We start from the raw sequence: 22,320 nt of genomic DNA, 5'->3' as shown, positions 1-22,320 counted from the left end.
TTAACCAGTTTGTTTTCCAGATTTTGAAAATTAAATGGAAATACATTTAGAAAAGGTAGAATTCAGGCAGGAGTGTTAAAACTGTCAGTATAGGGTGCGGTGCTGTGCTTAGTCACGTCAAACTCTGCAACCCCATAGACTGTAGCCTCCCAGGCTCCTCTCTCCATGGGAATTCTCCAGGCGAGAATATTGAAGTGGGTTGCCATGCCCTCCTCCAGGGGATCTTTCCAACCTAGGGATCGAACCCAGGTCTCCCACATTGCAGGTGGATTCTTTACCAGCTGAGCTACCAGGGAAGCCCCAGTATAGGGTGATATGCTTGCAAATCTTTACCGGCTTTACGTCATTTTCAGTATAGCAATGAGACTTCCAAGGTTAGGACTACATGTTTTTCTTCACATCCTTTTCTTTCCCAAAGTGTGCTGCTTGTTTTTACAAAGTGATTATCTTTCCATAAAGAAGCAAATTTTTAGGGGTGTGGTAGGAGAAGGTTGGGTGTGGGAAACATTCATCTGCTGGAAATAATGAAGATCAAAGGGTGCATTATCAGCTCATTCATACCAAGCTCAAATTTATGAAAAAAATTACAGCTGATAAGTTGACTGAGATCATGTGTGAGGAGAGAAAGGAAAAGGGACCTGCACCATGCTTGTTAAATAGCGCTCTGAAAAAGCATGTGGGAGGACTTCCTTGATAAGAGTCAATTCCCTGGTCTTTGTGACAGTTATCTTACTCGCCACCCCTAACTCTGCCAAGGGACTGAAAACTGGGTATTGTTTCTTAAGACGTGGTTTCAGGACAGCTTCCAACTTAGCATTTTCTTCTGTTCCAGAACATTTGTAAATATTCAGTTTGGTGGGGAGGAAAAAAAAAAAAAAACCTCATTAATGTGGAAACCACATTCACATTTGTAGTTTTGTATTTATTAACAAACTCTTGCTCCAGGCTATATTAGGCAAACCAAGGGGTGAATCATGTTGATTACTGCTTCTGGGCTGTTAGCGTTGGTCTCTTTTGGAACCAGCCCTGGTACCTCCATCCATGGCGACTTGAAGTGGTTTTATATGTAATGTTCCCCCTCTAGTGGCCAGATCCCTAAAGTTGGAGAAACTTTCATTGACGGGTACTGTGGATTTGGGGAGGCAAGCGGGAAAAGATAAAGAGTGTGCAAATCTTTATTCCATAGGAAAAATTGATCTTAAGTATTTGCCCCATCCAGTCTTGTGCTTTTTAAAGAGCTGGTGGAGATGAGACCCTTTGGAAGGGAGGAGGGGCTTTAGAATGGTCTCTCATCGTATTACTCTGATCAGTCTCTGAATTTCTACTGCCTCTATTAGTATCTTATTAATAAGTCCATCAGGTTCCATTAGAAAAACCTTTATTTTTGTTTTTAATTATAAGAGCAATAAAATGCTTTGGGTAAAACTAGAGACTCTGAAAAATATGCAAAGTGTCCTTTATTCTGTGAATTCTGGTCTTCTCCCAAATCTGTGCTGGGAGGTAACTATTACGAACAGTAAGTGTATCTTTCCAGACTTTTTGTATGCAGTTACAAACACATATTATACATATGTCTGTTGGTAGACATTGAGTACAGATGATCATCAATATGTATTAGGTTGGCCAAAAAGTTCAGCCAGGTTTTTCCGTAAAAGGAAAATACCCAACCAAACTTTTTGGCCGACCCAATAAATAGATGCACACAGAAATCATACACAATGTATTCAACTTATTTTTGGCTTTTGTGAAACAAAATGGAGTCAAATTTATCAGTGCTATTCATTTTACATGTTTTGCATGCCCCATGAAAGTACTGTATAGATCTGTCTCTTTCTAAATAGCTGACTTATTTCATTTATTTAGGCATTCCCTTGTTGATGAATATTTGGATTATTTTCAGTTTCTATTGTTAAAAAATGTTCTAATAAGACTATTTATGCCTACTTATATCTCCGCCAGTTTGTGCAGATTATTCTGTAGGATAAATTCCTAGGAGTAACTCCAGTATCTGAGCTTATGGTTATTTTAAATTCTGATAGATATTGACAGCCCTCCAAAAAGGCTGTCCCAATCTACTTTCTCACACACAGTGAAGCTGCAGCTTTTCAGTACTATCTTTTTTTTTTTTAAATCCTACAACGAATCTGAGAACAACCAAGGTAGCTCAGTGTCGGAAAATTCTCCTGTAGGAGCCAGACCTAGTTGTCAGAGGGTGATGAATGAAATCAAACTGAGGTCTTCATCTGGCCTCACCACTGCAGCATTCCTCGCTCTCTGTGGCTGAAATATAACCCTGGGTTATGTGATTGGTCGAATTTTGATTGCAAATGAGTCCAGTCTGCAAAAGTGATTCACTGTTAATGAAATCAGTATTGAGGAGTAAATTGTTTCCACTCCCTACCCCTGCCCACAATCCACAGTGACCTCTTTACTGCCTGTAATTACTATGTTATTTTCCTCCATGTGGTTTGGTGATCTGGACCCCATCTCTGAGTTATTAATTCTGACCTTTCCTATATATGGCTCGGTTGGGATGCTTCAGACCTTAGGGGCCTCTGAAAGTTTAAAAACGCATAGTCAGAAGGTCAGAAACCTTGCCTGTTATCGAGTCTCAACAGCTTTGTATTCCCCATCTCTCTCCTCCGTCTGATGTCCTCAGAGCTGGTCCCTATGCCACGCCTGGCTTGTTGTGTTAGAAGTCCTCCCAGGAGTTGTCACAAATGCACTTTCCTGAGCCCTCGTCCCAGAAGACTGAGTGAATAGGGCTCCAGTGAGGCCTGGGATTACTTACTTTTTCAAATCCCCATTCTCACCTCTGGGGCCACTTACCCCCAGATGTAAACTTTAGTTGCATTATCTGTAAGATGAAGGCTTGAAGATTCTCCTGTAGGGAAAAGGAGTAGCAAAGGTTGTCAGGAAATTCTGCCTGAGACTATAGATGAGGAGCATTGCTCTAAGGAGTCACTCGTGTGTCCATCTTGGTGGAAATATTGGCAGCTGATAACTGCTTCTGCTTTAGGCTCTGTTTTTTGGCTTCCTTCTGAATGACACAGACCATGTGGGAGGAAACTTATGCACCTGCCTTGGCACAGACCTATAGCAGACCCCTCATTTCACAGTGAGGGACCCTTCCCTCTGGAATTCTGTGACTGGGTCCCTGGTGAAGTAGACACAAAGGTGAAGCCAGGGAAACAAAACTAAGCAGTAGCTTTTGCTTTAAAAAAACAGTAACAACAGAAGGCTTTCCATAGTACTGAAGCACCAAAATGATAGCTGGTATGTAGTAAATGTTTTTATAAATGTAGAAAGAGCCAAATTACCTGTTTTTGAAATTTGCATTTAGGACCTAAAGTTGGCCTGCTCCAGCTCCTTGTTGGTTTGTGGCTTTTTGGTTACCCTTGGCATGTGCTTTCTCTGTTGGGACCTGTGGGTTTTGCAATATGAATGTGGAGGTTTGGAGTTTTTATGTCCCATAATGTCTGTAAGATTCTAATAATCAAATTGGCTTTGTGATAAGGGATAAATATGACTTACTGCTTTGTTTGTCCTCAGAGTGGCCCTGTTTATAAACAAATAAGCTGAAACTGCAATTGGAAAATTCTAACCAAATTTCCTCTTAATTAAAAAAAAAGTGTGAATAACATTTGTTATCACCATAGATGTTTTATGGCAGTGATGGAGTGGGTGGACAAGGTGTCTAACCAGCCGTGAAAGTATAGGTGTATCAGTAAAAAAAAAAAAAAAAGTTTTTTTTAGAAGAGAAAAAAATATGACTTCACTGGATTGCTGTCCAGTAAGGAATGCCTAATGAATGCTTGTTATACTTTAAACCATTTCAAATGATAGGTGCCAAAAAGTCTCCCTTGCCTTTAGCCTTATAAGTTTCCTAAATTTTATAAAACCTATTTCTGTCTGGTATCATAATGAGAAATTGATACAAATGTCAAATTTGTACACACACACATCAAATTTAAGTGTTTCGAAGACCTGTGAAGTATAGACATAATATGTAGACCTTTCAGTTGAGACCCTCTCACTCTTATTTTTTTCTCTTATTGGATTGTACATGCTTTGAGAATGAAGATTGCTTTTGGTCTCTATTTCTCCAAAATGTAGCATAGTAGGTGCTTGGAAACTTGCTGAGTTAAATATGAGTTCAGGGACTCGACTTCACGCCACCCAGCACATACTGGATAACTTGATTTCTGAGGAATGAATGAATGAGGAACAGAATTGTTTAGGTGACTGGGTGGATCAACCAGAAGTACTTCCCAAGTGCTCGTCTTGGGGAAGAAAAGTAAGGACCAAGTGTCAGGCTGTTTACAAAGCTACACTGATTTCATTTAAGTAATGCTGAGATATTTTAAGAGATTATATGCACCCCTCCCCACCTTCCCTGCACCTTCTCTTTCAGAAAAGGTGGTGGTAGTAAATATTAGCTGATTGTAAAATTCTCTTACTAAACCAAAAATATCAACAATTTAGTAGCCAGAATGGTTGTAAACTAGTCAAAAATTTGGGAGCAATTTCTGCAGGGAAAAGTAGGGTACTGGGAGGGTCTGGGGTTTGCCAAAGATCAAAGATTAGTCTCTGAGCCATCCTTAATTTCCACACGTGATGGAGTTGAGAATGCATTCCAGTGAGTGTACAGCTGGGGGAGTGGGGAAGAGGTAGACTGGTTACTGGAAAGAAGAAAGAAGTTATTTTTAAGAGTTGGGGAAGACAGGAGAAACAGGAGACAGACACTTCCAAAATAAACAACGAAAACAAACCCACTTTGCTGTGAGGGAAAATGGAAGTTCTAATTGAGGGGATTCAGTTCAGTTCAGTCGCTCAGTCGTGTCTGGCTCTTTGCGACCCCATGAATCGCAGTACGCCAGGCCTCCCTGTCCATCACCAGCTCCCAGAGTCCACCCAAACTCATGTCCATTGAGTCGATGACGTCATCCAGCCAACTCATCCTCTGTCGTCCACTTCTCCTCCTGCCCCCAATCCCTCCCAGCTTCAGGGTCTTTTCCAGTGAGTCAACTCTTCTCATGAGGTGGCCAAAGTGTTGGAGTTTCAGCATCAGTCCTGCCAATGAACACCCAGGACTGATCTCCTTTAGGATGGACTGGTTGGATCTCCTTGCAGTCCAAGGGACTCTCAAGAGTCTTCTCCAGCACCACAGTTCAAAAGCATCAATTCTTTGGCGATCAGCTTTCTTCACAGTCCAACTCTCACATCCATACATGACCACTGGAAAAACCATAGCCTTGACTAGATGGACTTTGGTTGGCAAAGTAATGTTTCTGCTTTTAATACAAGCTAGGCAAATACATTTCAGGTTTGTTTGGAAGCACTTTTCTGTATCTACCTACTCTGCACAAATGCCTAGAGGTAGTGGTAGGTTAGAAAAAGACAGAGTGGTCTGGGGGTGGAGGGAGGGTGGAGGGTGGTCTGGTCAGAGGGGCACATGGTGAGCAGAGGCTATGGGACATGCGGGGTTGGAGTGAGTGGCTTCAGCCCTTTTTAATTGGCTGCCCTTGTAAACAGGGAGCATTGAATATGTCTAAACCAGAAGACTAATCGAAGTACACAGCAGGGAAAGTATTGAGGCACATCAAATAATTCATATTTTCCCAGTTCAAGAGAGACTTGGCGGTGAGGACAAGCCTGGGCACGTGGCTGGAGGAAGATGAACGACAAGGAAACAGCAGGCTGATGGAAGTGATGGCTAGCCAGAAACCGAAACAGGAGCAGGAGGGAAGGAAGGAAGAAGAGACAGGGAAAAAGAATTGCTGGCTCTCTTGTTACTTTAGCAGCCTGGGAGCCTTGTAAACAGGTAGCCTGGGAGATGGAGTGTAAGAATACCAACAGTATCCAAAATGACAATCCAGAGTATTCTGCAAATAAAAGGCAAGGGTAAGAACAATTTAAAGTAAAATCATACACACACACACACGGGTAAGAACAATTGTTACACACACACAATTGTTACACACACACACACGGGTAAGAACAGTTGTTACACACACACAATTGTTACACACACACACACACGGGTAAGAACAGTTGTTACACACACACAATTGTTACACACACACACACACGGGTAAGAACAGTTGTTACACACACACACACACAAGGGTAAGAACAGTTGTTACACACACACAATTGTTATACACACACACAAGGGTAAGAACAGTTGTTACACACACACAATTGTTACACACACACACACCCACCCCCCCACCCCTAGCAACCTGCTCCTTTAAGCTTCTTCCAGAAGGGGAGGACAAGAGAGAGCATGGCTTTTCAGGTTGGACCTCAGAGAGAGAAGAGTGAGAGATGAGGCGGAGAGGGAGGCAGGGGCCATCTGGTCACTTTGAGCAGTTTGGACTCTATCCTGAGTGTGATGAGAAGTCGTCGAAGGGTGTGAAGGCAGAGGACGCCCTGTGGGGATGGTGAGGCTGGAGGCAGAGAGGCTGTGGCTGAGAAGAAATGATGGATGCCTGGAATGCAACAATGATGGGGCAACACAGTAGATTTGAGAGACGTGCAGGGCAGGGAACGTACAGCACTTGGTGACTGGTTATTTATAGGGAAGAGGAGGAAGAGTCACAGATGACTTGTAGTTTTGGGCAGTGAGGCAAAAAAGCAATGCCATTAACTGAGTAACAATATATACAAAGATAGCAAGGCTTTTTATCATCCCAGGGAAATTCCAAATAATTATAAAGTAAAAGGGATGATGAACTAGAGGGGTGGAATGGAGTGGGGATGGAGTTTCAAGAGGAAGGAGATATCTATATCTGATTATGACTGATTCACGTTGATGTATGGCAGAGACCACCTCAACATTGTAAAGCAATTATCCTCAAAATAAAAGTAAACTCCAAGGATGTTCTTCACATACTCTTCATAATTTGGCTGTAATTAAATGATCAAAGACAAGTATTCTTTTAATTAATTGATTAACAGATCTCCTTTGGGAACTTATACTTCCACATTTACCACCAAGAGAGACTTACCATTATATAGAATCTAAATGAATCTTGACTGTGATAATATAACATGCGTGTGTTTGGTTCTGTGTAGCACAGTGTAAACCCAGAAATATGCCTGTAATGATAACCAGATTTATATGGTACTTTACAGCCTATATAAATCCACTATTTTCTGTGAGTCCCATAACAACCTAGCCAGGGGAGCCAATTCCTTCCCTCCTTTATAAGCATCAAGGCCAGGACAGCTTGTGGGAGAACCATAGGCAGTATGTCGAAACATTTAAAATTTATAAGTCCAGTTTGACAAAAATGTCTTCATCATCACAAGAATAGACATCAGGTTTAAAGTTACCGGCTTTTATATGACTGAAGTTGGCAAAATATCATATATGATGAAATTTAATTATCCTTGGGCTTCCCTTGTGGCTTAGATGGTAAAGAATCCACCTGCAATGTGGGAGACCTGGGTTCCATCCCTGGGTTGGGAAGATCCCCTGGAGAAGGGAAAGGCTACCCACTGCAGTATTCTGGCCTGGAGAATTCCATGGACTATATAGTCTATGGGGTCGCAAAGAATCGGACACGACTGAGCGACTTTCACTTTCAATTATCCTTGTTCATTCCTGGCATCAAGTTGAGTTGGCAATGCTTGGATGGACAATAAAATAATGACCTGTGTGATTCATAATGTTTTACATAATTATTCTAAAGGATAAATTGTTCTTATCTTCCTTTCAGTAAAATCATAAATTGTGCTATTATAAACAGGATTTTCACATGGTTGATGTCCTGTTAACAGTGATGCCAAATGACACAGCTTTTTTGAGTCAGTGTTGCTCTTTGATAGTCTTTTTAAAATTGCTTGAGAAAGCTTCACTGCGCTGAAACAGAGTTGAAATAAATTATGAAATTTACTTATCATGTCCAAACATTTAATGATATTATATCTGATGAATTGTCATTGTAGAAAAAGATGTTAACTTTGTCACATAAACTGCTATCACTTATGTTGTCATTTTAAGTGTCTCTTTAATAAGAAGAATGAGAACCATGTAATGTGAAGAACCAATATCAAACTTCTAGACACACACATCTGCAAATTTAAAAGTGTATGAATTACAAAATATTTGCCTCCATGTGCAACTGTAATGCATACTGTGCTAATTCATAAGAAACCACACAAACCATTGGGACGACAAACAGAAAGAGAAACAAGATTGATATGCAATACTACAAGGAAACCACACTTCATTATTTAAGAATTGCATTCATGTTGAGAGGAAGGGTCTGACAATTAATCTATCCATGATCTTACCAAACTAAGTGCTACTGTTTAAAATCTTGCTGCCTTGCGAGCAGAGTCTATCTCTCATAGTGGTGATGGCCGCAAAAAATTCACATTAGATGTAGTCTAATCACATTAGATGTTTTGTTTCGAGGACATGAATAAAGCAAGTGGAGAAGCATTTCCCTGGGTTCTGAGAGTGCTTATTCCTGAGAGTTCAGAGTTACAGCTTACCAGTTTCCATGTGAGAGGCACCCATATCTTCTTTCTTTTTCTTATGACTGCTTTGAAAGTGGAAGTGTTAGTCGCTCAGTCGTGTCCAACTCTGTGACCCCATGGACTGTAGCCTGCCAGGTTGCTCTGTCCATGGAATTTCCCAGGCAAGAATACTGGAGTGGGTTGCCATGCCCTTCTCCAGGGGATCTTCTCGACCCAGAGATCAAACCTGTGTCTCCTGCATTGCAGGCAGATTCTTTACCATCTGAGCCACTAGGAGATAGAATTCACATAACATGATACTCATCCCTTGAAAGTGGTTTTTAGTATATTCCCTGGTGGCTCAGACGGTAAAGCATCTGCCTACAATGCGGGAGACCCAGGTTCGATCCATGGATAGGGAAGATCCTCTGGAGAAGGAAATGGCAACCCACTCCAGTACTCTTGCCCGGAAAATCCCATGGACGGAGAAGCGTGGTAGGCCCATGGGGTTGCAAAGAGTTGGACATGACTGAGCAACTTCACTTTCATTTTCACCCTAAAAATAAACTCTGAACCCATTACCAGTCACCTCCTGTACCTCTCTCTCCACCAGCCCCTGGCAAAAATCAATCTACTTAATGTGTCTATGGAATTATTCTGGACATCTCATGTAAATAGGATCATATAATTTGTGGCTTTTTGTGTCTGGCTTCTTTCATTATAACGTATTTTCAGCATTTAACTGTGTTGTGGCATTGTCAGCACTTCATTCCTCTTTATAGCTGAATACTCTGTGATATGGATATCACATTTTGTTTATTCATTTATGAGTCAGTGGACATTTGGGTTGTGTCTACTGTTTGACTGTTACTAATGACGCCAATGTGAAGGTTTGCATACAAGTTTTTGTGGGACATGTTTTCACTTCTCTTGGGTCCACACCTAGGAATGGATTTACTAGGACATGTGGTTACTCTTATGCACAGTGTTTTAAGGAACTAATGAAATGACTTTACAAAGTAGCTGTGCAATTTTACAACTCTACCAGCAAAACATGAAAGTTCTGATTCTTCCACATGCTTGTCAACACGTGTAGTTGCCTTTTTCATTACAGCTATGTTAGTGCTGCATTATTGTTTAAACCCTTTACAAGTGTTAACTTATTTGATCCCCTCAATAACGCTATATCCAGAAAAGGGAATTCAGAGGTTCAGTAACTTGCTGAACACTCACGCCCTGGAGCGTGGCGGAGCTGTAATGAGGAATATGTTACACAAAGAAAACTCTGGACACTCAAGGGAAGGGTAACAATTTGGGGAGACTTTCACCTCTTTTAAATGAGATCTTCCTGAGTTTAAGATAAAACCATCTATTCTATGCAAGATAGGCTCCTGTTGATGTATACTTAATCCACTTCTGACTTATGTTTCAGAGGTAGGCTGTTTTGGGGCTCAATATTGAAAACAAGAGGGAGTAAAATAATCTCTGAATTTTCATTTCAATTAAGGCAAAATTTTTCATTTAGTCAAGAATAAAATATACTAGCCACTGATACTGATATTTTGTGATTATTAATTTGAAATTAAAAAAAAAACTTTTAAAAAGACTTCAAAAGTTGTGTTCTCCAAGTATGTTCTTTATTATTCTTGGGCAGAAACAATTTCTGAAGTACATATTTCCACATTCTTAATGAATTCAGTGGAAATTGACATAAGAGCCATTTTTATGTTTTAATTCCATGAATACACACAACACCTTTTAAGATTCTAATTTTATGGTAATTTCTAATTGTGAAAAGCAAAGAGTCAGACATGATTGAGCAACTTTCATTTTTATATATTTTTATATGATAATAAACAGAAGTATATCTTTTAATATTTGCTCTCAAAAGTATAAGTGTCAGCTTTTTTAGGAAGAGCAATTAAGTAAATGGAATTAATTCAGTGCCTATGAAAGATGTGAGTCTTCAACTCTTATTTTGGGAATCTGGTTTCCAGGTGCATGTGTGCTCAGTCATGTCCGACTCTTTGTGACTCCATGGACTGTAGCCCATCAGTCTCTTCTGTCTATGGGATTCTCCAGGCAAGAATACCGGAGTGGGTTGCCATGCCCTCCTCCAGATCTTCCTGATCCAGGAATGTGAACCCCCGACTCTTTTAATATCGACCTGAATTGGCAGGTGGATTCTTTCCCTCTAGCGCCACCTGATTTCCAGGACTATGTGCTGTTTAAGAATACACTGAGTATGAGTACAAAAAACACCAAGGCTGAGTTGTCTTTGGAAGAGACTTCACGATGAAAGATACTGCTCATGTCCTAACTGCTTATACACAGACAGTGATATTCGATAGATAAGGAGCAGAGGGAAGAAGGAAAGGGTATTTGTAGAATCAGTGACCCACTCATGTTCCTTCTGACCATTTCCTTATTCTTTTTATGTTGTTAAAATTTTTTTATTTTTTGACCATGGCACATAGCATGCAGGATCTTAGTTCCCCGACCAGAGATCAAACCCGCATTTCCTGCAGTGGAAGCATGGAATCTTAACCTGGACAACCAGGGAAGTCTCTCCTTATTGCTTCTTAAGTAGCTCATTTACTTGAAGCCCTTGAAAGGCCATTTTAAAGTTCAGGTTACAAGCTGCCTTACAAAAAGCAGGACTGCTTCAGAAAAAACAGAGTTACAGAGGAAGGTTGGTAGGAAAAAATCATTAGTTTGGAGGAAAAAAATCTGTTCTCTTTTAGAACAGATTTGTATGTTTGTAGTTTGGGGCATTTTATGTGTATATAGTGTCATTTCTTCACGGGGAATCATTCCTGATGATATTATATGGATATGCACACTGTAACATAGTTATTACTTTCACAGTTTCATTGAGATGCAATTCACATACCATACATTTCATTCACTTAAATGTACAATCCTTTTTATGATATACAGGAGTACAGTGTTATATATAATATGGGCCCCTATAGTATACCTTTTAAAGCTCACAGTCTCTTGGTGGTAGAGTTTAAATGTACAAGAAAAATTATAGGGCCCTAGTAATTATTTTAGCTTTCAAAAAGTCTAATAAACCTCCACAGTAGCTTTGTTTTTGCTTTAAGGAAGCAAACACTCTTGCTTTAAGGAAGGAAGTTAGAGATGTTTGCCTCTCCAGAAGTTTAAATGCAATTATAAAATTTCCACCACCTTCAGTGGTGTTGACAGTATTATTTTCATGTTGTTAAAACATGGAGTGAAGCTTTTTGAGGTTTTGAAGCTTAACTTCACAAGTTTTCCAGTATAGCCATGGTATGCAGCAAGCATTTTACAGCTTGTTTCCTTCTTTGACTTTCGGTTACACACATGGAAGTCGCTGTCACGGTTATAGTTTTCACTGTGGGTGGCGACCTAATGATCAGTACCTAATTATCAGTAGGTGATAATCAGTCATGTCCTCTTTCTTGATTTGTTCAGCAACAAATGAGAAACAAAATGCAGGAGTTAGACAGGAATGAAAATATCAGCTTTATTACTGATAAAATGGATTGTAAAGCAAGGCTTAGGTATATAGCCATAAGGGCTTCCTTGGATCATTGATTAGGTTTGATGCTAGTACTGAAAAATTCAAAGTAACAGTGGCATCAGTGATGGAAAGACTATTTCGCACCTGAAAGTCCAGAGGTGTCAGATCAACACTGGTACAGAGCATGGCACAATATACCATCCCCAGACTCCGTTCAGGGTTGCTGCTTTGCTGTGTGTGGTTTCCTTTGCATTTAGGGGACTAGGATGCATGCTCCAGCTCCAGTTATCATGTATACCTTACAGCCAAGAAGAAAAAAGAGGTGGGAAAGGGAAGGATGTCTCCATTTAAGGACACATTTTCCCTCATATTCCACACAGTCCCTTAGACACATCTAACTAGGAAAAATGAGTACAGTAACATATGAATGAGTTCTGTTCCAAGAGCATGTTGCTGCTGCTGCTAAGTCGCTTCAGTCGTGTCCGACTCTGTGCGACCCCATAGACGGCAGCCCACCAGGCTCCCCCATCCCTGGGATTCTCCAAGCAAGAACACTGGAGTGGGTTGCCATTTCCTTCTCCAATGTATGAAAGTGAAAAGTGAACGTGAAGTCGCTCAGTCGTGTCCGACTCTTCGCGACCCCATGGACTGCAGCCTACCAGGCTCCTCTGTCCATGGGACTTTCCAGGCAAGAATACTGGAGTGGGGTGCCATCACCTTCTCCAAGAGCATGTTAATAAGTCCAATTTGTTGATTAAGTCCAACAAAGTTAGCCTAGGTACCCAACTAACATGGGCTTCCCAGGTGTATTAGTGATAAAGAATCCGTCTGCCAATCCAAGAGACACAGGAGACTCAGGTTCGATCCCTAGATCAGGAAGATCCCCTGGAGGAGGAAATGGCAAGCCACTCCAGAATTCTTGCTGGAAAATTCCATGGACAGAGGAGCCTGGCGGGCTACAGTCCATGGGGTCACAAAGAGTTGGACATTACTGAGCACACACCCAACTAAAACAACTGACTATATAGTACTGTACTGTGGTAGGTTTATAATACTTTTCACACAAATACATAAAGAACAAACACACACCAAATAAAACATTTTTAACCTTACAGTACAGGACCCTGAAAAGTACCTCGGTACAGTCCAACAGCTGGCATACTGGGGCTGGCACTGAGTGGGCAGACAGGAGAGTTACGGATGGAAGGAGGTGAGCGAAGGTAGAGCGGAAGGATCGTCAGCAATAGGAGATGGAGGGCAAGCTGCAACTTCACTCACACCTGACGCTGACGGAACGCACATCTGCGTCTTTGACAGTTTGCCATCTGAAGGTCTGTATGTAGAGTACTTACTGTGTTCTCGACAGTCACATCCCCAGCTAAAAACTGAGAATTCTGACGGGAAGGGAGAGAGTGCTGCTGGACAATCTGTAGTCTATGCCACATTCCCAAATGAAACTCATGCAGCCAGGCAACCACTGGGCTCCCGCAGAGTAAGGGGTGAGTGAGCTGCTTACTGGACAGCAGGGACCAACCTCGAAGGTAAGCTGCTTACATAAGGGAACCCAGGAAGGGCTCAGTCAACAAGCCTGGTTCCTTCTCATTCCCTTCCACTGCAGGGCCAGACACATTTCTCCCATGCTCTTCCTTCCTCGCTCGTGTCTGGCTTTTCTGAGGGGCAGTACAGGGAGCTGTCATACGGCAGGAATGCAGCACACGATCTGGCACCACAATAACAAGGTTTCCTTAATTTCCCATTTTCTAACCTTTCTTTGTCTTCACTGTTCAGTAGATTAAGAAATCTTCCTGAATAGTCATAAGAGAGTTCTTCTTCTGGCAGAATGTCTCTAGCTGCAAACAGTGCCAGCTTTGGTACCATCGAGTCAATTCGGACAGGAATCATCAACAGGTTTGGCTCACAAGAATGGTTAAGGAATCTTCCAATATTTCCTATAGAGGCAGGATCCACAAATGTTTCCATTACCTGCCCATTATAGACATGCTCCCTGACGGCTATAATGTAATTCGAATCATGTATTGTTTGTAACTGAATTCTTCTCTGCACTTCAGAGATTCCTAACACCTCACCGGCATATTCACAGACAAACCGTCCTTTTGGGATGAAGTCCAGGGTACGAAGTCCCCAGCCTTTGTGATCCGTCTTGAACACCTGGAGGTGGAACTGCAGACCCCACTGGACCACTCTGTTCCTGCAGTGGTTGCTGCACTGACACAGGACATTGCATTCGAAAACTGGCTCAGCGCACTTTGCTTCTGATCCTATATCTCTGAGGCATAAATGATCGTCATAGTTATTCTCACGACGGAGACAGGAGCAAGTGCCAGGGAGGCAGGGAGTTTTGAGACAAGCACATCCAGGAAAGGTTATTTGAGAGGGATCTGTATCTGCTCCAGGCCCAGCTACATGATCAGGAGTATACTGCAAAAAACAGAAACACTGTAAGTCAGCATGGTACGTCATATATCTCATCTGTATTTCAAGCAGCCCTTGCTGAGACACTTCCCAATTCCAAAAAAGTTATGTATTTTCCCTGATGGCTCAGACAGTAAAGTGTCTGCCCGCAATGCGGGAGACCTGGGTTCAGTCCCTGGGCCAGGAAGATCCCCTGGAGAAGGAAATGGCAACCCACTCCAGTACTCTTGCCTAGAAAATTCAATGGATGGAGGAGCCTGGTGGGCTACAGTCCATGGAGTTGCAAAGAGTCAGACACGACTGAGCGACTTCACTTTCTTTTTTATCAGAAAATTATTGAAAATTCTGTAATCTATTTTGTTTCCCTCCTGACTTTAAGTGTCAGGAAAATTGGTGCTGAATTTAGTTTTTGAAAACAGCTAAGTATTTTCTCTTTGGTTTTTGATCTCTTACATTTATCTGATAATATACATGTATATATGTATTTTTATTGTGAGTTACCTGAGATCTTTTTTAGGATAAGAAAGTCATAAATGATAAATCATTGACCTTTGGGAGAGAGTCTTCCATAGAATTTTTAAAATTTGAAGATTACCTAAACTCATATATTCTTTCATCTTTTTAAAAACACTGTTACCTTATAGTCCTACTTGAGTCTTCACAATGTTCAAAGCAGAAATTTGGCAAAAAACTTGCAGACAGAATTCAAAAACTGGTTATATAATAGTAATAGATACTGAAATTTATTGTAGATATATTGTATACATATATACACAATAGAAATCTTGTTCTTATTAAGTGTGAAAGGGATAAAACAAAAAAGTTTCTTGGTCTTTTAAATGTATCTTCAAAATGTCACATTTATAAGATGTTACGAAAAATAAGTCCTAAGTCTAAAATCTCTGTGTGAAGCCTCACCTCTGGTTATTTCCTCACTGGCAGGATGAAGCATGTTCTCAAACCCCGAAGATCAAAGTATCTCTGGTGAGCCCAGTGTATTTATATATAGAGTAATTCATTGACTTATACTTGTTTTGTTCCAAAAAGGAACTTTTTAATGAGACTTACAAAGAAGTAAGATAAACAAACAACAGGTAAGGAAAGTAAGGTGAAGTGAAATATAAGTCAAGCGAGCTTAGACATCTAAGTGTGCGGCAGAAGTAGACTGAACATCTGGCTGTGTGCCAGGATAGTCAAAGAGGGAAATATGGTTAGATGTATGGCTTGTACTGTCCTAAGGAACAGTCTTACTCTTCAGAAGCATTGACTTTTTCCAGTATGGAGAAATGTCACCAATGAGTCTGTCAAACTGTTCTTTTCCAGGAAGCAGTTTCATGGACTGCTTTTCGTCTCCTTCATTCTGACCCTCAGGAAAGGCTGTTGGCATGCTGCCACAGCCTGTCAGCAAGAGACCAGTCGAATAGCCTGTAGTAATTCAGGGATTGATTTTAGTGCATCCAGAGGAACATCTGGGAACAACCTAGCTTGCAGTCAGTTTTCTATTAATACTGTGTCAATACTTATAGAAAAAGTTTTCAACAGCATGTAGTTACACTCCCTGTGGAGGCCTCAGTGGAGATATGCAGTTAGGTGCAGAATCCTATATTTTAAAAAACGCTGAGCTGGGGTGCAGGATTGACATCCTCCTGTGAAAGAATGGTAAGTGGGTGTACCTGCGGGGGAAGGCCAATACTGCTTAAAAAGTGATTTGGGGGTGGAGAGCGGAAATAGCTTCTCTTGTTTGTGTGGGTTCTTACAGCTTTAGCTTGGCAGAGGTGTCCTAAAAGGATAAAGGATGGCTTAGAAAAAGATACCCTATCAGTCAGATTCAGTGACTGCTGTCTTATACAGAATCTACTTCCAGATTTTAAGAGTCAACTTTGAAATGGTTAGAGGCATTTTAAGAAGTGCTTCTAAAATGAAGACTTTACTATCACTTTGTTAAACTGTTCATGAAGAATTCTTTTCAATTGATGGGTTTTTAAAGGTACATATGGGCTTCCCTGGTGTCTGAGACAGTAAAGAATCTGCCTGTAATGCAGGAGACCAGTGTTCCATCCCTGGGTCAGGAAAATCCCCTGGAGAAGGGAATGGCTACCCACTCCAGTATTCTTACCTGGAGAATCCCATGGACAGAGGAGCCACCAGGTCGCAGAGTCGGACTTTCACTTTTCATTAAAGGTGCATATAATTTTAATGTCTTATAGAAATCACTCAACTCTAAGGTGATTTTCTTTTTTGACACAGATGTATGTGTTGTATGTGCTTAGTCACTCAGTCATGTCTGACTCTTTGCGACACCATGGACTGTAGCCCACCAGGCTCCTCTGTCCATGGGATTTCCCAGGCAAGAATACTGGAGTGGGTTGCCAGTCCTTTTCTATGGGATCTTCCTAACCCAGGAATTGAACCCATGTCTCCTGTGGCTGCTGCACTGCAAGCAGACTCTTTATCACTGAGCCACAGGGGAAACCCTCTTACAGGGGTTGCTAAACTGTAGAGTATCTACCAGGCATTCCTAAGATCTAGCACAAACATACGACCTACTGAGTGTGTGGCCCACCACAGGACATGGGAGCAGGGGTATGAAGCAGGGAGGTGGTAGAAATATCTGATGATAGATAGCTTGAGAGTTCTGGATCCAGAGATGCTTACAGTTACTGCTCTTGGACTTTGCTGTTATGTGGGGCAATTGCTTCCCTCTTTTGCCTAAGTCAGTTTGTATTGTATTTATGTTTTGTACAAACAAATGAGTCTTGACTAATATACCCAGGGTGGAAGCTGAGCATGGTTCCAGGAAATGGCTGGAAAATTTAGTCAAAGATATAAACGGCTAATAAGCAACGAGGTCTCCAGCTGGGAAGTGAGATGAGAGCAAAGCGGGAGGCCAGCCAGGAACTCTGTGACTGCTGCCTGGAACGCTGGGCAAGCAATAGAGAACTTCTTAGTGCAGAACATGGAATGTCCCAGAGGAGACACACACAGGTCCAGGCTCGTATTAGCACCATGACTTATAGCAAGTGACTTGCTAAACTTTAGGTTAGCAACTATAAATCAGGGATAATTCGGGGGGGGGGGTAAGGTTCTCAATACATTTAATTAACATAATACTATACTCTGTGTCAGCCGCTTCATACTTTTAAAATAGTCACTTTCTTAAATTCTTCTAGATATTATTTCTAGATTTTTGTATTTAAAACATCATATATTCCTGGCATATTGCTTAAGCTCTATAAACTTTCCCTTCCTATCTTCTCTCTTACAGGTTGCTATGAAGGAAATAAATGTGAGAAACCATGTAAAAAACTTACTCCAGTGGCTGGCTCATAAGTATTCAATATGAATTATACAGTAGTCATTTAGTAGTGGTAGGAAAAAAACAAACAGGTTCTGGAGTTAAACCTCTCAGGTTTAAACATACTCAAATCAAAATATGTGTGGGAAACCATATGATTATCTTCCTACCTCCATTACTTAACCATCTGGAGCAGGGAATACCAAGAGCTGACCCAGTACAGGCTGTCTTCATTCATAAGTAAATACTGCCTAACCGTCTACTCTATGCATATACTCCATGGCGTTGCAAAAGAGTGGGACACCACTTAGCGACTTATCAATAAACAACAAGCACATGCTGGGGTTTAGAAAGAATCACCCAGAAAAACAGAAAAGAGGACATGGGATTTTTATCACTTTTTCAGTTGTTACAGCATGAGCTTTACTTTTTCCATGTATGTATCAAAGCACAAAATTGATCAGGTAAGAGGTGGAAATAAATACAAAATGATCAGTTCAAAATGCACTAGAAACCGGATCCTTCAAGAACTGGGTGGAGCATTCATGCTGTTTGACAGAAAACTTAAAGAGAACATTTTTTATAAACACAGTCACCCAAGAAGCCAAAATGCAAAGAGAAGACAGTATGTTAAAGAGTAAACATACCTCCTTGGCTGTCCTCATATACAATTAATTTCTCCCTTCTCTGAACCTTGTGTGCAGTTATTAATAGCATGAACTTTGGAATCTTAAGTGGCAGAGACTGTCAGCCTCTCTGGTTGTAGTAAGTGTGTAGGTCTGACCTTTCTAACAAGTATATATCTTAAGGAAAGGCAAGGTCATGAGGTTTGGGGTATGGAATGGTGATGGGTGTTGGGTTCCTATCCATGGTACTAGGCACAGAGCAAGTGACTTACGGAATGTTATTTGACTGCTTAATTTCAGCTCTTAATAATTTCTTATTGGAAGACTGATGTTTTTGAGTTACATTCTATACCACAGCCCCAGAAACGAAAACATGTCATTGCACAATATTCCCGGCTTAAACCCTAGGCCTCAATGCTGGATTTTAAGGAAGTGCTGTGAAAATCTTCATTCCTTTTTTGGTTGTTTTGAAACACCAGCTACAAGAATCTTTGTACTTGGCCTCTAGCCCCGTGAGTTTGTTTTTGCTCCAAGCAGCTATTAGGAGACTGTGAGCCAGATCATTCTTGTCAAGGCCAAGTTGAGATCTTAAAAAGGATATCTGAGGCTGATTTTAGAAACCTGAAAACATGGCTAGATCCAGCTCTTAGTTCAAGAAAACCAGTTTATTTCCTACTTGTGTTTCAACACCGATAGCATTATGATGTACTTGTTTCCAGTCTTGAGTATCTGAATGTTCTTTCTGCCTTTTCATATAGAACCCAAAAGCAAACTAGACAGAAAGTTATTTTTACTTTGAATTCTCTGTGCCTTAATTCTTATGTGTATATATGCCTGTGAAGGTAGGGTTTGGGGCAAGCAAACTGTTTTGATCTTTTGTAAGACTGGTATTGTACTTCATGAATATATGGAAGCAAACTAGTTGAAGGCCCTTTTAGATTTGTCATTACATGTTTCAGGAATGCTTTAACTTCTTGGTAAGGCTATAAGCTCCTTAAGGAAGGCAGCTTATCTTCTCTTTGAAACTCTTAGTGTACCCAGAGCTGTGCACACAGCCAGGAAGCTAGAACACCATGGAATTGAGTCTTAGTTTCCTGATTTTCATTTATGCCCACCAGCTGTGGGTGTAAGGAGCTTCCTCCACCCCACCCACCCCCGTACAGTGCTTTCTATATGCTCCTGTAAGCTCAAGGGCAGGAACTGTATTGTTACCATTCTTCTATGCCTAGCTTAACATGCTCGGCACATTATATGCACTGTTATTTTTTGAAGAAAGAAAACATAAATCAGTGTTTTTGACCAGGCATTTAGCAATGTTTGGTCTTCAATAAGCTTTTCAGGATTAGTGTTTAATATGGTGCTAGTCAACTGTATTATTAACCATAAACTGCCTAACATAGTTTGAGGAAAAAGAACCATTTCCAACATGAATATCCTGCTCTACTCTTTGAAAACTGCTATGAATCTTTATCGTCTTACTTGATTCTCAAAATAACCCTAAGAGGACAGGCAGGGTTTGATATTGATTATGGGTGTGACAGGAGAAGAGAATGGCAAGCCACTCCAGTACTCTTGCCTAGAAAATGCCATGGACAGAGGAGCCTGGTGGGCTGCAGTCCATGGGGTCGCTACTAGTTGGCCACGACTGAGCGACTTCACTTTCACACATTGGAGAAGGAAATGGCAGCCCACTCCAGTGTTCTTGCCTGGAGAATCCCAGGGACGGTGGAGCCTGGTCGGCTGCCGTCTATGGGGTCGCACAGAGTCGGACACGACTGAAGTGACTTAGCAGCAGCAGCATGGGTGTGACAAGGGGGAGAAAACTTTTATTTTCATTTTGGAGATGAAGAAACTCAGGCTCTGAGACATGGCTAAGATGATAAACCCTGAACCTAGCTCTCCTATATTTCCACGTCCAGGGTTCTTTCCATTCCAACATTGTTGTTTTTTGTGGGGTTTTTCTTTTTTTTGGTCATTCCTTGTTTCTTAAGCAACATGCAGGACAAGCTCAGAGAGTGAAAAGTTGGAGCTGAAAGGGCTCTGAGGTAATAATAGTAGTGAACATTTATTGAGTTCTTTCAGCAAACCAGGAACTGTATTTTATCTGTAATTCTCAAAGCAATCTGGAAAGAGGTACTATTATTTTAATAGCACACAAGAGGGCTCTGAAGGTCTAGCCGAGACTATTTATATTTGCCAAAGCTCTCACAGCATGGGGGAAGCCTCAACCAAGTCTGACTCTGAAGGCTGTTTTTACTGTCACTGGGATCTTAAAAACAAGACACCTGAGACCAGAGAGGCAAGTGATTTGCTCCCTTTCTTTCAGTGAGTTCTGGGGACAGAACCAGGACAAAAAGGCAGGTTGTCAAGGCTTTTTCCAAGGGACAGCAAGAAACTTCTGGTTTTCTCTTAAGTGAACTGCCATTCTTAGGGTAGAAAAGACCTTGCAAAGGTCACTTTGAAGGGTAAACTAAAAAAAACCGGAAACCTGTCAATTTAAGACCTATTTCCACGCGCAGACAGCTGTGAGATTGGGTTAAGAAAAAAAAAAGGTCGAAAAAGTAGGACAACCCGAAGCAAGCATGAGCGTCAACCATCGAAAGACGACCACTTAGGGTAATTGCGAAGCGAGGGCGAAGACCACCTACCCTACTAGCACGCTTCCCGGAAAGGCGCCAGCCCGGACCCCGAAGCTGCGCACGCAGCGCGCGAGACCGCCGAGCCCCGCCCCACAGAAAACGCTGCCGGCCACGCCCCCGGGGGCCGCGCGCGGCTCTCGGGCCGGCCGAGCCCCGCCCCTACCTGAAAGGGCTCAGGCTCCGCCCCTGGGGGCCAGGCGCTCACAGGCAGATTTTCAAGGCCACGCGCAACGTCCAGCTGGTCCTTCAAGGCCTCGGGCGCCTCCTCACACGTTGCCATTGTGCCAGGGCCAGTTCTCCGGGCCTTAGCGACCGTTTTGGCCCGAGCCGGTGCTCCTACCACCTCGACCTCTTGAGCCTCGCAGAGGACGCTGGGCGTCTAGCCCTGGGGCCCCACAGCCTCATGGGAGCGGTAGTTTTTATGCCGCGGCTCACGAGTGGCTCCTCCCTCCACGCTCCCCTTTTCTTCACTTTATGGTCTGGCTGACTTTTTTGCTTTGAGTCAGACGCACAGCAAGTAACACAAAAGTTTTTAAGTTACGGATAGAGCTTTGGGGACACAGTGGAGTCCTTGACGTTTTCCTGTGCGCCCAGGGAGGGCTTTCGAGGCGAGGTCGTTTATCCGTGTCTGAGGGTTTTGAAGTTTTACCTGGCGCGGGGCGGGGAGACCCGCACCCTACGCTGCGATGGGGAAGGCACCCCCTGGGTCTCTGAAAACCTGAAATTTGTGGGAGCGGCTCCAGGGCGTGTGACGGGGGATTGTGCCCGGAGGCCAGGTAGCCTGACCTGGCATCGGAAGTCTGTGTAGGGTACGCGCGCTCCCCGACTGGAATCTCTGTTCCCTGTTGACGTTCCCTGCTCTGAGAAAACGAAGCCTGGTCCCGCAAAGGATGCCGATACCATCGAAATTGCTGAATCCAGTGGAATATTTTGAACTTTCCCAAAGCGCGCCGACCCGACTGTTCTGCTGCTTCTGTGTGAAACCCTCTCTCACAGATTGTGGGGGCCCCGTCCTGGGTGCGCTTGCCTTGCGCAGACCTGTCCTCGGGCGTGACTGAAATGGGGGCGGTTGTCACAGGTTACTCTCGGGGCCGCTTTCCCACCATCTCTGGGGTTCCTCAGTGATAGCATCTACTTCTTGGCTTCAGATACTCTTATAAAAGTATTAGGGTTTCAGCTCAGCAGGAGATGTATTCTAGTTGTGGATCACTTCAGTTCACTCGCTCAGTTCCGTCTGACTTTGCTGCCTGCGGTCGCAAAGTTGGACAGGACTGAGCAACTGAACTGGACTGCAGCACGCCAGACTTCCCTGACCATCACCAATCTGGGAGTCTGCTCAAACTCATG

The 22,320-nt window shown here is 42.3% G+C and overlaps 1 protein-coding gene across 8 annotated transcripts; it reads right to left on the bottom strand.

The window, feature by feature from the left end:
* Nucleotides 1-536: 536 nt before the first annotated feature.
* LOC129548035 (histone-lysine N-methyltransferase SETMAR) lies at nucleotides 537-21,355 on the bottom strand. Of its 8 annotated transcripts, none has more exons than XR_016036230.1 (4): nucleotides 21,137-21,355; nucleotides 13,497-14,419; nucleotides 6,246-6,494; nucleotides 537-5,885 (listed from the first exon to the last, which is right to left on the bottom strand). XR_016036230.1 is itself a non-coding variant. In XM_055414360.2 (2 exons), exons 1-2 carry the CDS (start codon nucleotides 21,251-21,253, stop codon nucleotides 13,580-13,582), a joined length of 957 nt encoding a protein of 318 aa, XP_055270335.1. In that variant the 5' UTR covers nucleotides 21,254-21,355; the 3' UTR covers nucleotides 6,501-13,579. The 8 variants fall into 8 exon arrangements, 1 of the variants encoding a protein (XP_055270335.1); XR_008684238.2 differs by having other exon boundaries at nucleotides 539-5,885; nucleotides 13,333-14,419; XR_008684234.2 differs by having other exon boundaries at nucleotides 540-5,885; nucleotides 13,116-14,419.
* Nucleotides 21,356-22,320: the final 965 nt, after the last annotated feature.

Source organism: Moschus berezovskii, chromosome 24 (genome assembly GCF_049115385.1).
Source record: "Moschus berezovskii isolate FMDL1 chromosome 24, NW_MosBer_1.0, whole genome shotgun sequence".
Taxonomy (NCBI): Eukaryota; Metazoa; Chordata; class Mammalia; order Artiodactyla; family Moschidae; genus Moschus; species Moschus berezovskii.
Note: the sequence above shows the minus strand (reverse complement) of the source record. Positions and strands in the feature narration are given on the sequence as shown.

Coding starts and splice junctions, on each gene's coding strand:
- LOC129548035 (XM_055414360.2), bottom strand. CDS start 21,253: ATGGCAACGTGTGAGGAGGCGCCCGAGGCCTTGAAGGACCAGCTGGAC. Junction 14,420..21,136: donor CGGAGCCTGAGCCCTTTCAG/GTAGGGGCGGGG, acceptor TGTTTTTTGCAG/TATACTCCTGATCATGTAGC.